This window comes from Mesoplodon mirus (assembly GCF_964341445.2).
Source record: "Mesoplodon mirus genome assembly, chromosome: 4".
NCBI classification, from domain to species: Eukaryota; Metazoa; Chordata; class Mammalia; order Artiodactyla; family Ziphiidae; genus Mesoplodon; species Mesoplodon mirus.
In genome coordinates this window covers 146,907,574-146,925,413 of record NC_138979.1, presented here as the reverse complement: position 1 = coordinate 146,925,413, position 17,840 = coordinate 146,907,574, and the positions used below count along the sequence as shown (strand labels likewise).

At 37.2% G+C, this 17,840-nt stretch overlaps 1 protein-coding gene across 1 annotated transcript in view; it reads left to right on the top strand.

Annotated features, from left to right (window-relative positions):
- Positions 1-17,840, top strand: part of CCDC175 (coiled-coil domain containing 175) — a 73,410-nt gene that overhangs the window by 15,419 nt on the left and 40,151 nt on the right. Inside the window, exons 7-8 of the mRNA XM_082616953.1 lie at positions 2,612-2,721; positions 6,244-6,325. Of these exons, the coding sequence (XP_082473079.1) occupies positions 2,612-2,721; positions 6,244-6,325 (192 nt within the window). The remainder of the gene's footprint in view (positions 1-2,611; positions 2,722-6,243; positions 6,326-17,840) is intronic.

Sequence of the window (17,840 nt, the reverse complement as noted above, 5' to 3'; positions counted from 1 at the left end):
TTATTTTACATAACAAAGTGAATAAACATGGGCAGATTCCTTAATTCTGAATGCGTGATAATAAAACAGAATTTAGGCTCTCCATCTATATTGAGTACATTAATATGGAAAGGAGACTATTTGTCTCTTTGAGTTAGAAAATACTTCAGAACTCTGTACTTCTATTTTTAGAAATTAATAACACCGATTGAAAGCCAGTATTGTGATAAATATTTTGTGAGGATTTTCCTCATTTTAAAGATAAGAAAACTGAAGCTTATGCAGTGACTATAATTGAAGAGGTTAATGTTAATACTACTTCTATGTTAATTAAAACAGCAACACCTGTTAATCTATCACAGTTGAATTAATGAGTCTAGCGTATTTCTTCTATCTGTGTTGAGAATTACATGTAAAACTTTATGGGGCAACAGTAATACTAAAACATCACATTTCTTATCAGAGTCTTCAATTAATTCCATTATATCAATACTATTTATAGTGTGATTTTGACCATTATAGTTATAATATATCTATTATGACATCCAATTACAAAACATTAGTAAAATCAAAAACTTCCCCCACATATGTGCATTTAAAAAGGTGATCTATCTGCTTCTTCATATATCAACATAGTTAGGAAGCATGAGTCAGGCTAGGCTCCAAGGAGAACACAGGGATTGTATAAAACAGATCTTATCTGCATGCCTAAGCTCATATCCCCAGTTGGGGCCTCATAAATTATGTCAAGCACACCACCTAGTTTGGAAAAATGAAGTATATGTTCCTTAACCTGTTATTCAAAGATCTCTAAAGACAAATAAGTCAAGGCTTGAGGTGGCAGGGGTAAACTCAGCTCCAGTGTCATTCTCTACCTCCCCCCAGTCCAGCACCCCACCCCACCTTACCAGTGGAGAATTGTGTTTAAAGCACAAACTTCAGTATCACAGAGACCTGGGTTCGAATCTTGGCTTTACCAACCCGAAGGTTCCTCACCTATAATATGGGGGTAATAATATTGCCTATTTCAAAGGGCTTTTGTGGAGATAGAATGAGGACATGCCTATAAGGCTTTTAGCTGAGTGTTTTGTATTTGGTAAAGTTTGTTGTTGTTATTGCCTGAGATTAGAAAACAACATTTTGGCTATGGACTTGAGACTACAGGGAATTTCAGGTTCATCTTCATGTGGTGCTTTTAGTTTAGAAAACTCTGCAGCCAGGTCAAACTGGTGTGATGCTGGCAGAAAAGAATAATGATGTGTGATTCTCAAGGTGCCCTACATGTCCAGGTGGGGAGGACTGAGGGCTAGAGGTTATGGATGTCAGGCAGGATGGGCCTTCAGTGTATAGTCACTAATCCTGATTATTGGTCAGAGTTCTTTGGACATTCTGCTAATTTTTGATGGCATATCTAGGATTTCAGACTCCTGTTAACTCTAACTACTTATAGCCCACATGTTCAGTCATATGAGTGCTTTAGAGGAAAAAAAATAGTTTGGGGAGCTTTCACCCACCTGTCTCACCTGGCAGGACTGAAAGCACCTCTATACCCCTGACAGGTGTTTTTCTGACCCCACACTGATGTGCAGGGTTAGGTGGCTCTAAGTAATCTGTCCATGGTAACTCTATGCCAGAGAGCAAATGAATTTGTTTGATCAGCTTTTCTGTCAGCTCCACTTTCCCTCACAAGCTGAAATGCAGACCCAAGCTCTAAGTTTGCTTTCCCTTTTCTTTATTCCAAAACTGTGTCGTAAAAATATGTTCACTATGAATTTTCTCCATCCATATTTCCTTTTTAATCATGCTAACATTTTTTCATAGTACTCAATTTTTCCATTTCCAAATTACTGATTAAATATTAAGAAATAAATCTTTGCAACATGGACATAGCTATCAACTAAGGTGAAAGACCAATTTGTTTTGACTTCTTATAATACTCATTCTAGTATCCTGGAATAACATTTTGAAAATAATTATGAAAATGTATATTTAATTTTTTAAAATGGTAGTCAAGATGAATTCATGTCTTGAAAGCTGTTTTTATAGTTTTCACATTTCTATTGCTATAACTGGTTTCTCTCCCTCCCAAATTTTGTTTTCTTTTCTGATGATTTCAGGATTATTTCTGTCTCAGTTTGTTTTATAAAGAAACAAGCAGTATAATGATTGCTTTTTAAAAAAAAAAAAAATATATATATATATATATATATTTTATTAATTTATTTATTTTTGGCTGCGTTGGGTCCTTGTTTCTGTGCGAGGGCTTTCTCCAGTTGTGGCGAGCGGGGGCCACTCTTCATCGCGGTGCGCGGGCCTCTGACTATTGCGGCCTCTCATTGCGGAGCACAGGCTCCAGACGCGCAGGCTCAGTAGTTGTGGCTCACGGGCCCAGCCGCTCCGCGGCACGTGGGATCTTCCCAGACCAGGGCTCGAAACCGTGTCCCCTGCATCGGCAGGCAGACTCTCAGCCACTGCGTCACCAGGGAAGCCCCTGATTGCTTTTTATTTTAACTAAAGGACACCCACAGTGTAAAAGTTAAATGGATGATACATGAATATTTAGTGAATTGGACTTCTGTCATGAATCATTTGATGATGATTAAATGCCCCAATTTTACTGAATTTTCAACAGGTTCTTAGTGATCACAAGTTAGAGATATCACAACTACAAGAATCAATAAGACATTGCGAACAACAGGTTGAAGACATGAAGAAATCCTGTAAGATCCTGGAGGATAAAATGTAAGTATAATGCTTTATTTTTACAGAAGCATTTGTAGATGTTATGTTCCTTTCATTTAAAAAAATTTTATATAATATTAGATGAAAATTATTCTCTTATTTTACTAAAAGTTGTGTGATTGTCAGCTTTATAGAATCACCTCTTCATTTTGAAATTAACCAGTCTTTCAGATGCTCAAGAGAAAAAATTGAGGTTGATGTGGTTAGTTTAGGAAAAGGGAGGGAATTTTGGGTGTGTACTAGCCTTATTTCAGTTCCTTACTCCCTATAATTACGCTCCTGGAGGAAGGCACTGCCATAGGGCTACAACTCACCTAACCATGGTGCTACCGTTGTTGTTCTTAGTCAAGGGGGGCTTGCAGAACTTATTGAGAAAATACAGGGAAGCCTCAAGGCAAAAACTTTTACCATGGAACTGAAACCAGAAACATAAGGAAATATTCCATCTGTCTCAAGGCCTAGTGTTTGCTTCCTTCTGTGATTCTCTCTTTATCTACATGCTGTGTTCTTTTCCTGGTGAGTCCGTGGCTAAGCATGGCCATTCCAAATCCTCTGAGTTTACCTGTCACAGATCCATCTGTCTTTAGAGATTGACCAACAGATTCTCTCCCAGGAGAATTCCCAGATTTCCAATCAAAAACTGTTTGGCTCAGCTCTGGAAAGGAAGGTGGGGTCTTTTAATATAAAAATGGCTTCTGGGCTTACCCCCAGGGTTTACTGACAGTTTAAAAGACAAATTGTGGTCTGAGCAGATCCCCCAAAAGACAAGTAATTTCACATGTGGGATCCTGTTACAATATGGCTCATTTCTACATAGATTTGAATGTATTGGGATTAAAATTATGTCTTCTAAAATAACAACTGCACAGCACAATTCTACTCTATCATCAACAGTCCGTAAAATATGCGATAATCCTTATACTCAGTACCAGATTTAAAATTGGAAAGCTCAAGTAATACAACAATTAAAAATCAGAATAAAAAATCTTTTCTTTTGAAAGTGATTTGATAATTTTAGTTGATATCTATTTCTTAAAAACTAGGCAAAGAATCATAGTGGAAAATATAGATTAGCTCTTAACTTATATCTAAGAATTATGATTAAAAGCCTTGAAACACTGATCAAGTTTTATTTATAAGCAGTCTTCATGTTAGCTAACTGGTTTTAAATGTATGTTCAAGATAAAAATGGGGATTCATTGATCTTTCATTTTGAATGGCTCATCTTTTTTTTTTTTTTTTTCAGTCCCAGCTTTTCAAGGGTTTTCATGTGGAATCTCACTGAGGAAAAGTGCTTTTGATTAATTTGGTGATTGAGGATATAAGTTCCCCCCCTTTTTATTAATAAAACTTTACTTTTTCCTCTTTATAACTTGGCAAATTAAAAGAAAATTCTCTGTATTTTTATTTTCTCACTTAGTTCCTTTTCTCTATCTTTGGAGGTAGGGAGAGGCAGCTCAGTTCTTGTTTGGTGGATTTGAAGAATCAAACAGTGTTGTTTTATAATATTCTGTAAGATTCTTTAAGAATAAATTATACAAGAAACTAAAATAATTTATATAACTCATTTTCCTATTAATCTATTAGTCTTAATTTCCCCCACCCCACCCACCATGAAATAGTTAACTTGCAAGCTCATTACCTATTTTGAGGTCAAAATATTGAGGGAAAACAAAAATTACTCAACTCCAAGTTTAAATTCTATATGTGGACAGTTGAGGGTACCTCAAATTCTTCACAGGTCCACAGGAGGCATTGCTAGTTTAATCCTTCTTCTTTGCTATTATTGATATCCAGCATGATGTATTTGCATAATAAAGGCAAATCAGTGCCTGTCTTTCTAAATTGCTATGACTTTTTTTGTCATTCAGCTGGTTATCATCAACACGTGGGAAGTGGGGAATTGGAAGCTAAATATTGTATATAAATGACATCCAATTTGTGACCCAAAGTATATATTTGCCATTATAGTGCAAGAGGCTATAAAAATTATAGATGCTTTTTTAAAAGGGCTGACATGGTTTCAAAATTGTCAAGGTTACCAATGATTTTCATCCTACCAAATTTTAGTGATCTGATCTATTCCTCAAAGTTTTTAAATTCTTAATAGAATTTGACACAGATGTTCACTTCCATCTTCTTGATATACTTTCTTCACTTGGCTTCCCGAACATCACATTCTCTTATTTCATTTACTACGCTGCTTCTTCTCAGGACCCTTTACTTGTTCCAGTTCTTCTTTTTGTCTCTAAATTTTGGAGTTCTCAGCCCTTCACTGTTCTCTATTCTCTACTCGTACTCTCCATATGTGATTTCATTCAGTCTCATACTTTCTGTACCCCAGTGACTTCTATATTTATATATCCAGCCCTGACCTCTAACTGCATATAGTCCACAGCTTATTTGACCTTTCCATTTGGAGGATATCTCAAATATACATGTCCTTAACAGAATTCTTAATTTCCCATCTCCTTGAAATAGTTCTTTCTTTAGTCTTCCATATCACTATTTACCTAGTTACTCCAGCCAAAAAACTAGGAGTCATCCACCATTCCTGTTTTCCTTACTACCTAACCCTAACCCAGCTAACCAACTAACCTAACCCTAACCCAACTCTAACTCCAGCCAAATCCAAAGCATGTCCTGTTGCCTTCATCCTTAAAATATATCCTGAGTCCAACTATTACTCACCAGCTCCACCACTACAGCCTTAATCTGAGCCACAATTATCTCTTCTGGACCACTGCCATAGACTTCTACATAGTCTATCTTCCTATACTATTGTCTTTCTCCACTAAGTAGCCAGAGTCATTTTTACAAGATGTGAATCACTTCATGTCACTCCTTTCCTTAAAAAATCCTCCCCTGGTTCCCTTCAAAATAAAATCTGAACTACCTTGTCCTCAAGACCCTACATGATCTGGGCTGTGTCTAACTCTCCAGCCTTCTCACACTCCTTCTTCATCAAATATTCAATACACCAAGCTTGTTCCTATCTCAGGATATTATCACCTGCTGTTCCTTCTATATGAAAAGCTGTTCCTTAAGATCTTCACATATCTGGCTCCTTCTCATCCTTCAGGTCTTTCACAAGTTATCCCAAGAGGTGTTCCCTAATCACCTGTCTACAGTATCATCCTCACTCTCAGGATTTCTCTGTCCATTACCCTACTTTGTGATCTTTGGGGCATTTAACACTATCTGAAATATATGTATATTTTTTGGATAACTTTCTTATATTCTGTCTACTCCACTAGAGTGTAATTTCCATGAGGGTAGAGACTTTGTGCTGTATCTCCCAGAGTGTAGGTGTTCAAAAATTGCTTCTTAAATTAATATATAAATAAATGAAGTAGTAATACAACAATTCAAAAGAGTAAAATTTTTGTTTATTTTAATGAATTGTAAATAAATATATTGCATAGGGAGATGGGGACTGGAAGTTTCTAATGTCATAAGTAAATGTGGCTTTGCTGGAAAACATGTCCTAATAGGAATTTATTTGGCTTCCTTTTTTCATAGGCTCTTCTTTAGGAATAACAAGGAAAAACTGGATGATGCATCTAATTTAAAAAAAAATGAATTATTGCTGAAGATAAAACAGGTAGGAAGACAGAAATGATGGCTTTAAGATTATAATTAATTTTTAGTTAACATTTTAAGTATATGTGAAAAATGTGAAATTTTCCAAAAGTAGCATTTTCATTAGCTACTAATAATCATGATCATTCACAGTAATTGATTTAGAGATTTGATCAGAAAACTGGAAGAGAATAGGGAAAATCACCTAAGCTGAGCAGAAAAAAGAAAAATGAATTTTTTTTTACATCTTTATTGGAGTATAATTGCTTAACAATGGTGTGTTAGTTTCTGCTTTATATCAAAATGAATCAGTTATACATATACATATGTTCCCATATCCCCTCCCTCTTGCGTCTCCCTCCCACCCTCCCTATCCCACCCATCCAGGCGGTCACAAAGCACCGAGCTGATCTCCCTGTGCTATGCGGCTGCTTCCCACTAGCTATCTACCTTACGTGTGGTAGTGTATATATGTCCATGCCTCTCTCTCGCTTTGTCACAGCTTACCCTTTCCCCTCCCCATATCCTCAAGTCCATTCTCTAGTAGGTCTGTGTCTTTATTCCTGTCTTACCCCTATGTTCTTCATGACATTTTTTTTTCCTTAAATTCCATATATATGTGTCAGCATACAGTATTTGTCTTTCTCTTTCTGACTTACTTCACTCTGTATGACAGACTCTAGGTCCATCCACCTCATTACAAATAGCTCAATTTCGTTTCTTTTTATGGCTGAGTAATATTCCATTGTATATATATGCCACATCTTCTTTATCCATTCATCCGATGATGGACACTTAGGTTGTTTCCATCTCTGGGCTATTGTAAATAGGGCTGCTATGAACATTTTGGTACATGACTCTTTTTGAATTATGGTTTTCTTAGGGTATATGCCCAGTAGTGGGATTGCTGGGTCATATGGTAGTTCTATTTGTAGTTTTTTAAGGAACCTCCATACCGTTCTCCATAGTGGCTGTACCAATTCACATTCCCACCAGCAGTGCAAGAGTGTTCCCTTTTTTCCACACCTTCTCCAGCATTTATTGTTTCTAGATTTTTTGATGATGGCCATTCTGACTGGTGTGAGATGATATCTCATTGTAGTTTTGATTTGCATTTCTCTAATGATTAAAGATGTTGAGCATCCCTTCATGTGTTTGTTGGCAGTCTGTATATCTTCTGTGGAGAAAGGTCTATTTAGGTCTTCTGCCCATTTTTGGATTGGGTTGTTTGTATTTTGTTATTGAGCTGCATGAGCTGCTTATAAATTTTGGAGATTAATCCTTTGTCAGTTGCTTCATTTGCAAATATTTTCTCCCATTCTAAGGGTTGTCTTTTGGTCTTGTTTATGGTTTCCTTTGCTGTGCAAAAGCTTTGGAGTTTCATTAGGTCCCATGTGTTTATTTTTGTCTTTATTTCCATTTCTCTAGGAGGTGGGTCAAAAAGGATCTTGCTGTGATTTATGTCATAGAGTGTTCTGCCTACGTTTTCCTCTAAGAGTTTGATAGTGTCTGACCTTACATTTAGGTCTTTAATGCATTTTGAGCTTCTTTTTGTGTATGGTGTTAGGGAAATCTAATCTCATACTTTTACATGTCCCTGTCCAGTTTTCCCAGCACCACTTATCAAAGAGACTGTCCTTTCTCCACTGTACATTCCTGCCTCCTTTATCAAAGATAAGGTGACCATATGTGCGTGGGTTTATCTCTGGGCTTTCTATCCTGTTCCATTGATCTATCTTTCTGTTTTTGTGCCAGTACCATACTGTCTTGATTACTGTAGCTTTGTAGTATAGTCTGAAGTCAGGGAGCCTGATTCCTCCAGCTCCATTTTTCGTTCTCAAGATTGCTTTGGCTATTTGGGGTCTTTTGTGTGTCCATACAAATTGTAAAATTTTTTGTTCTAGTTCTGTGAAAAATGCCAATGGTAGTTTGATAGGGATTGCATTGAATCTGTAGATTGCTTTGGGTAGTAGAGTCATTTTCACAATGTTGATTCTTCCAATCCAAGAACATGGTATATCTCTCCATCTATTTATATCATTTTAAATTTCATTCATCAGTGTCTTATAACTTTCTGCATACAGGTCTTTTGTCTCCTTAGGTAGGTTTATTCCTAGATATTTTATTCTTTTTGTTGCAATGGTCAGTGGGAGTGTTTTCTTGGTTTCACTTTCAGATTTTACATCATTGCTATATAGGAATGCCAGAGATTTCTGTACATTAATTTTGTATCCTGCTACTTTACCAAATTCATTGATTAGCTCTAGTAGTTTTCTGGTAGCATCTTTAGGATTCTCTATGTATAGTATCATGTCATCTGCAAACAGTGACAGCTTTACTTCTTCTTTTCCAATTTGGATTCCTTTTATTTCCTTTTCTTCTCTGATTGCTGTGGCTAAAACTTCCAAAACTACGTTGAATAAGAGTGGTGAGAGTGGGAAACCTTGTCTTGTTCCTGATCTTAGTGGAAATGGTTTCAGTTTTTCACCATTGAGGACAATGTTGGCTGTGGGTTTGTCATATATGGCCTTTATTATGGTGAGGAAAGTTCCCTCCATGCCTACTTTCTGCAGGGTTTTTATCATAAATGGGTGTTGAATTTTGTCGAAAGCTTTCTCTGCATCTATTGAGATTATCATATGGTTTTTCTCCTTCAATTTGTTAATATGGTGTGCCATGTTGATTGATTTGCGTATATTGAAGAATCCTTGCATTCCTGGAATAAACCCCACTTGATCATGGTGTATGATCCTTTTAATGTGTTGTTGGATTCTGTTTGCTAGTATTTTGTTGAGGATTTTTGCATCTTTGTTCATCAGTGATATTGGCCTGTAGTTTTCTTTCTTTGTGACATCCTTGTCTGGTTTTGGTATCAAGGTGATGGTGGCCTCGTAGAATGAGTTTGGGAGTGTTCCTCCCTCTGCTATATTTTGGAAGAGTTTGAGAAGGATAGGTGTTAGCTCGTCTCTAAATGTTTGATAGAATTCGCCTGTGAAGCCATCTGGTCCTGGGCTTTTGTTTGTTGGAAGATTTTTAATCACAGTTTCAATTTCAGTGCTTGTGATTGGTCTGTTCATATTTTCTATTTCTTCCTGATTCAGTCTTGGCAGGTTGTGCATTTCTAAGAATTTGTCCATTTCTTCCAGGTTGTCCATTTTATTGGCATAGAGTTGCTTGTAGTAATCTCTCATGATCTTTTGTATTTCTGCAGTGTCAGTTGTTACTTCTCCTTTTTCATTTCTAATTCTATTGATTTGAGTCTTCTCCCTTTTTTTCTTGATGAGTCTGGCTAATGGTTTATCAATTTTGTTTATCTTCTCAAAGAACCAGCTTTTAGTTTTATTGATCTTTGCTATCATTTCCTTCATTTCTTTTTCATTTATTTCTGATCTGATTTTTATGATTTCTTTCCTTCTACTAACTTTGGGGTGTTTTTGTTCTTCTTTCTCTAATTGCTTTAGGTGCAAGGTTAGGATGTTTATTCGAGATGTTTCCTGTTTCTTAAGGTGGGATTGTATTGCTATAAACTTCCCTCTTAGAACTGCTTTTGCTGCATCCCATAGGTTTTGGGTCGTCGTATCTCCATTGTCATTTGTTTCTAGGTATTTTTTAATTTCCTCTTTGATATCTTCAGTGATCACTTGGTTATTAAGTAGTGTATTGTTTAGCCTCCATGTGTTTGTATTTTGTACAGATCTTTTCCTGTAACTGATATCTAGGCTCATAGCGTTGTGGTCAGAAAAGATACTTGATACAATTTCAATTCTCTTAAATTTACCAAGGCTTGATTTGTGACCCAAGATACGATCTATCCTGGAGAATGTTCCATGAGCACTTGAGAAAAATGTGTATTCTGTTGTTTTTGGATGGAATGTCCTATAAATATCAATTAAGTCCATCTTGTTTAATGTATCATTTAAAGCTTGTGTTTCCTTATTTATTTTCATTTTGGGTGATCTGTCCATTGGTGAAAGTGGGGTGTTAAAGTCCCCTACTATGAATGTGTTACTGTCGATTTCCCCTTTTATGGCTGTTAGTATTTGCCTTATGTATTGAGGTGCTCCTATGTTGGGTGCATAAATATTTACAATTGTTATATCTTCTTCTTGGATCGATCCCTTGATTATTATGTAATGTCCTTCTTTGTCACTTCTAGTGGTCTTTATTTTAAAGTCTATTTTGTCTGACATAAGAATTGCTACTCCAGCTTTCTTTTGGTTTCCATTTGCATGGAATATCTTTTTCCATCCCCGCACTTTCAGTCTGTATGTGTCTCTAGGTCTGAAGTGGGTCTCTTGTAGACAGCATATATATGGGTCTTGTTTTTGTATCCGTTCAGCCAATCTGTGTCTTTTGGTGGGAGCATTTAGTCCATTTACATTTAAGGTAATTATAGATATGTATGTTCCTATTCCCAGTTTCTTAATTGTTTTGGGTTCGTTATTGTAGGTCTTTTCCTTCTCTTGTGTTTCTTGCCTAGAGAATTTCCTTTAGCATTTGTTGTAAAGCTGGTTTGGTGGTGCTGAACTCTCTCAGCTTTTGTTTGTCTGTAAACATTTTAATTTCTCCATCAAATCTGAATGAGATCCTTGCTGGGTAGAGTAATCTTGGTTGCAGGTTTTTCTCCTTCATCACTTTAAATATGTCCTGCCACTCCCTTCTGGCTTGCAGAGTTTCTGCTGAAAGATCAGCTGTTAACCTGATGGAGATTCCCTTGTGTGTTATTTGTTGTTTTTCCCTTGCTGCTTTTAATATGTTTTCTTTGTATTTAATTTTTGACAGTTTGATTAATATGTGTCTTGGCGTATTTCTCCTTGGATTTATCCTGTATGGGACTCTCTGTGGCTCCTGGACTTGACTGACTATTTCCTTTCCCATACTGGGGAAGTTTTCAACTATAATCTCTTCAAATATTTTCTCAGTCCCTTTCTTTTTCTCTTCTTCTTCTGGAACCCCTATAATTCGAATGTTGGTGCATTTAATGTTGTCCCAGAGGTCTCTGAGACTGTCCTCTGTTCTTCTCATTCTTTTTTCTTTCTTCTGCTCTGCAGTAGTTATTTCCACTATTTTATCTTCCACCTCACTTATCCGTTCTTCTTCCTCAGTTATTCTGCTATTGATCCCATCTAGAGTATTTTTCATTTCATTTATTGTGTTTTTAATCGATGCTTGATTCATCTTTAGTTCTTCTAGGTCCTTGTTAACTGTCTCTTGCATTTTGTCTATTCTATTTCCAAGATTTTGGATCATCTTTACTATCATTATTCTGAATTCTTTTTCAGTTAGACTGCCTATTTCCTCTTCATTTGTTAGGTCTGGTGGGTTTTTATCTTGCTCCTTGTCCTGCTGTGTATTTTTCTGTCTTCTCATTTTGCTTATGTGTTTGGGGTCTCCTTTTTGCAGGCTGCAGGTTTGTAGTTCCCGTTGTTTTTGGTGTCTGTCCCCAGTGGCTAAGGTTGGTTCAGTGGGTTGTGTAGGCTTCCTGGTGGAGGGGACAAGTGCCTGTGTTCTGGTGGATGAGGCTGGATCTTGTCTTTCTGGTGGGCAGGTCCACATCTGGTGGTGTGTTTTGGGGTGTCTGTGGACTTTTTATGATTTTATGCACTCTCTCTCCTAATGGGTGGCATTGTGTTCCTGTCTTGCTAGTTGTTCAGCATAGGGTGTCCAGCACTATAGTTTGCTGGTTGTTGAGTGAAGCTGGGTGCTGGTGTTGAGATAGAGATCTCTGGAAGATTTTTGCTGTTTGATATTATGTGGAGCTGGGAGGTCTCTTGTGGACCAGTGTCCTGAAGTTGGCTGTCCCACCTCAGAGGCACAGCACTGACTCCTGGCTCCTCAATTTGGGATGATTCATTGTCTATTCATGTATTCCACAGATGCAGGGTACATCAAGTTGATTGTGGAGCTTTAATCCGCTGCTTCTGAGGCTGCTGGGAGAGATTTCCCTTTCTCTTCTTTGTTCTCACAGCTCCCGTGTCTCAGCTTTGGATTTGGCCCCGCCTCTCCGTGTATGTCACCTGAGGGCGTCTGTTCTTCTCTCAGACAGGACAGGGTTAAAGGAGCAGCCGCTTCGGGGACTCTGGCTCACTCAGGCCGGGAGGGAGGGAGGGGGACGGAGTGCGGAGCGAGCCTTCAGCAGCAGAGGCCGGCGTGACGTTGCACCAGCCCAAGGCGCACCGTGCGTTCTCCCAGGGAAGCTGTCCCTGGATCCCGGTACCCCGGCAGTGACGGGCTGCACAGGCTCCCCTGAAGTGGGGCATGGACAGTGGCCTGCACTCACACACAGGCCTCGTGGCGGCGGCAGCAGCCCCAGCATCCCACACCCGTCTCTGGGGTCCGCGTTTTCAGCCGCGGCTCACGCCCGTCTCTGGAGCTCCTTTAAGCAGCGCTCTTAATCCCTTTTCCTTGCGCACCAGGAAACCAAGAGGGAAGAAAAAGTCTCTTGCCTCTTCGGCAGGTCCAGACTTTTTCCTGGACTCCCTCCTGGCTAGCTGTGGCGCATTAGCCCCTTCAGGCTGCGTTCACGCTACCAGCCCCAGTCCTCTCCCTGTGTTCCGACTGAAGTCCAAGCCTCAGCTCCCAGCACCGCCTGCCCTGGCGGGTGAGCAGATAAGCCTCTCGGGCTGGTGAGTGCTGGTTGGCACCGATCCTCTGTGCAGAAATCCCTTCGCTTTGCCCTACCCAGGTACGTGGGGAGTTTCTTGCCTTTTGGGAGGTTTGAGGTCTTCTGCCAGCGTTCAGTAGGTGTTCTGTAGGAGTTGTTCCACGTTTAGCTGTATTTCTGGTGTATCTGTGGGGAGGAATGTGATCTCCGCGTCTTACTCTTCCGCCATCTTCCCCGGAAGTCTGAACCAAGAAAAATGAATTTTTAAAAAATGAGGATAGTTTAAGAGACCTCGGGGACAACATCAGTGTATTAATATTCACATTATAGGGGTCCCAGAAAGAAGAGAGAAAGAAAGGGACAGAGAACATAATTGAAGAAATAGTAGCTGAAAACTTCCTTAACCTGAGAAAGAAAACAGATATCTAAGTCCAAGAAGCATAGAGATTCCCAAACAAGATGAACCCAAAGAGGACCACACCAAGACACATTGTAATTAAAATGGCAAAAATTAAAGATAAAGAATCTTAAAGCAGCAAAGGACAGGTGACTTAATAATAATTAAGATTATTAATTATAATCTTAAAGCCATCATTTCTGTGTACAAGGGAACTCCAATAAAACTATCAGCTGACTTTTTAGCAGAAACTTTTTAGGTCAGAAAAAAGTGGCATGATATATTTAAAGTGATGAAAAGAAAAAAAACCTACAACCAATACTCTACCTGGCAAGGCTATCTTTCAGATTTCAATGAGAGATAAAGAGTTTTACAGACAAGCAAAAGCTAAAAGAGTTCAGTAGCACTAAAACTACTTTACAAGAAACATAAAAGGGACTTCTCTAAATGGAAAAGAAAAGACCACAACTAGAAATATGAAAATTATGAAAGGAAAAATCTCATTGGTAAAGGCAAACATAGAGTAAAGGTCAACCACTTATAAAAGCTAGTGGGAATGTCAAAAGACAAAAGTAGTAAAATCATCTATATCCACAATAAGTAGTTAAGGGATACAAAAAACAAAAAGATGGACAATATGATGTCAAAAACATTAAATGTGGTGGGGGCGCATAAAAATGCAGGGTTGGTAGAATGTGTTCAAACTTAAGATCATCAACTTATTCACATATATATAAAAGTTGTTATATATATACTTCATGGTAACCACAGACCAAAAAATTAAAATAGATGCACATAAATAAGAGAGAAATGAATCCAAACATAACAGTAAAGATAGTAATCAAATCACAAAGGAAGAGAACAAAAAAGAACTACCAAAACAACCAGAAAACAGCCAACAAAATGTTAATAAGTACATATGTATTAATAATTGCTTTAAATGTAAATGGACTAAATACTCCAATCAAAAGACATAGAGTGACTGACAGATTTAAAAAAAAACTCTCTATATGTGCTGTCTATAAGAGACTAGCTTCAGATCTAAGACACACACAGACTGAAAGTGAGGGCATGAAACAGGTGTTCACTGCAAATGGAAACAAAAAGAAAGCTGGGGTAGCAATACTTATATCAGACAGATAGACTTTAGAGCAAAGACTGTAACGAGAGACAAAGAAGGATATTATAGACTGATAAATGGATCAATCCAACAAGAAATAATAGTTGTAAACATATATGCACCCAACATAGAAACACCTAAACACATAAAGCAAATATTAACAAATATAAAGGGTGAAATTGACAGTAACATAATAATAGTAGGGGATTTTAACACCTCACTTACATCAATGGACAGATCATCCAGACAGAATATCAATAAGGAAACAATGGCTTTAAGTGACACATTAGACCAATGGAATCAACAGATATATATAGAGAGAGCATTCCTTCTGAAAGCAGCAGAATACACACTCTTTGCAAGTGCACATGGAACATTCTCTAAGATAGATCATATGCTAGGACACAAACAAGAGTCTACAAGTTTAAGAAATTGAAATCATATCAAGCATCTTTTCTGACCACGGTGTATAAGACTAGAAATCAACTACCAAAACCAAAACCAAAACAAAACCCTGCAAAAAACACAAACACGTGGAAGCTAAACAATATGCTACTAAACAACCAATGGGTCACTGAAGAAATCAGAGAGGAAATTAAGCAATACCTGGAGACAAATGAAAATGGAAACACAATGATTCAAAATCTATGGGACACAGCAAAAACAGTTCTAAGAGGGAAGTTTATAGTGATACAGGCCTACTTCAGAAAGAAGGAATATCTCAAACAAACAACCTAACCTTACATCTAAAGGAACTGGAAAAATAAGAACAAACAACGTAAGAGGAAAAAAATAAGAAGGACCAGAGCAGAAATAAATGAAATAGAGACTTAAAAATAAAACACTAGGAAAGATCAATGAAACTAAGAGATGGTTCTTTGAAAAGATAAGCAAAATTGATAAACTTTTAGTTAGACTGATCAAGAAAAAAAGAGAGAGGGCCCAAATCAATAAAATCAGAAGTGAAGAGAAGTTCCAACCTACACCACAGGAATACAAAGGATCATAAGAGATTACTACAAACAATAATATGTCAATAAAATGGAAAACCTAGAAGAAGTGAATAAATTCCTAGAAATGTACAATTTCCCAAGACTGAATCAGGAAGAAATACAAAATATGAACAGACCAATTACCAGTAATGAAAATGAATCAGAAAAAAAAAAAAACTTTCAATGAAAAAAGTCCAGGATTGGACAGGTTCACAGGTAAATTCTACCAAATATTTAAAGAAGAGTTAATGCCTATCCTTCTTAAACTCTGCCCCCAAAATTTAAAAACCCGTTTTATGAGTCCAGCATCACCCTGATACCAAAACCGGACAAAGACACCACAAAAAAAGAGAATATTACAGGCCAAAATTACTGATGAGCATAGTTGCAAAAATCCTCAACAAATATTAGCACACTGAATTCAATAATACATTAACAGGATCATACACTATGCTCAATCAAGATTTATCCCAGGGATGCAAGGAGTGTTCAGTATCTGCAAATCAATCAATGTGATATACCACTTTAATAAATTGAAAATAAAAATCATATGATTGGGACTTCCTGGGTGGTGCAGTGGTTAAGAATCTGCCTGCCAGTGCAGGGGGCATGGGTTCAAGGCCTGGTCTGGGAAAATCCCACATGCCACAGAGCAACTAAGCCCATGTGCCACAACTACTGAGCCTGCACTCTAGAGCCCGCGAGCCACAACTACTGAGCCCATGTTCCATGACTGTTGAAGCCTGAGTGCCTAGAGCCTGTGCTCCACAACAAGAGAAGCCAATGCAATGAGAAGCCTGTGCACTGCAATGAAGAGTAGCCCCCGCTTGCCACAACTAGAGAAATCCCATGCACAGCAACAAAGACCCAATGCAGCCAAAAATAAATAAATAAACAATAAATAAATAAAAAAATTTAAAACTCATATGATTATTTTGATAGATCAGAAAAAGCTTTTGACAAAATTCAGCACCCATTTATGAAAAAAACTCAATAAAGTGGGTGTAGAGGGAACATACCTCAACATAATAGAGGCCATATACAACAAGCTCATAGCTAAAATCATACTCAAAGGTCAAAAGTTGAAAGTATTTCTTCTACAATCAAGAACAGGATAAGGCTGCTCACTGTCACCCCTTTTATTCAACATAGTATTAGAAATCCTAGCCACAGTCTTTTTCAGACAAGGAAAAGAATCCAAGTGGAAAAGGAAGAAGTAAAACTGTCAGTGTTTACAGATGACATGATACTATACATAGAAAATCCCAAAGCCACCACCAAAAAAAAAACAAAAACACTAGAGCTCATCAGTGAATTCAGTAAAGTTGCAGGATACAAAATTAATATACAGAAATCTGTTGCATTTCTATACACTAATGACAAACTATCAGAAAGAGAAATTAAGGAAATAATTCCATTTATAATTGATTCAAAAGAATAAAATATCTTAAGAATAAATCTAACCAAGGAGGTAAAAGACCTGTACTTGGAAAACTATAAGATATTAATGAAAAAATTTAATATGACACAAATGGAAAGATATATTTTACCACTGGGGGAATTAAAATTGTTAAAATAACCATACTCCCCAAGACAATCTACAGATTCAATCCAATCCCTATTAAAATTCCAGTGATATTTTTCACAAAATTGGAACAAATAATTCTAAAATTTTTATGGAAACACAAAAGACCCTGAATAGACAAAACAATCTTGAGGAAGAAGAACAAAGCTGGAGGTATTACACGTTCTGATTTCAAACTATATTACAAAGCTACAATAATCAAAATGGTATGGTACTGGCACAGAAACAGACACATAGATCATGGAACAGAATAGAAAGCACAGAACTAAACCTGCATATATAGTTTATTAATCTATGACAAAGAAGGCAAGAATATACAATGGGGAAAAGATAGCCTTTCTAATAAATAGTGTTGGGAAAACTGGATAGCTACATGCAAAAGAATCAAATTGGACTACTTCCTCACATCATATACAAAAATCAACTCAAAATGCGTTAAAGACTTAGATGTAAAACCTGAAATCATAAAACTCTTAGAAGAAAACATAGGCAGTACACTCTTTGACAACAGTCTTAGTGATTTTTATTGGTTATGTCTCCTCAGGCAATAGAAACAAAAGCAAAAATAAACAAATGGGACTACATCAAACTAAAAGGCTTTTGCACAGCAAAGAAAACTATTAACAAAATGAAAAGACAGCCTACTGAATGGGAGAAAATATTGGCAAACAATATATCTGACATGGGGTTAATATTCAAAATATGCAGAGAACTCATACAACTCAACCTTTGAAAAACAACCTGATTAAACAATGGGCAGAGGATCTGAATACACATATTTCCAAAGACACACAGATGGCAAACAAACACATGAAAAGATGCTCAACATCACCAATCAT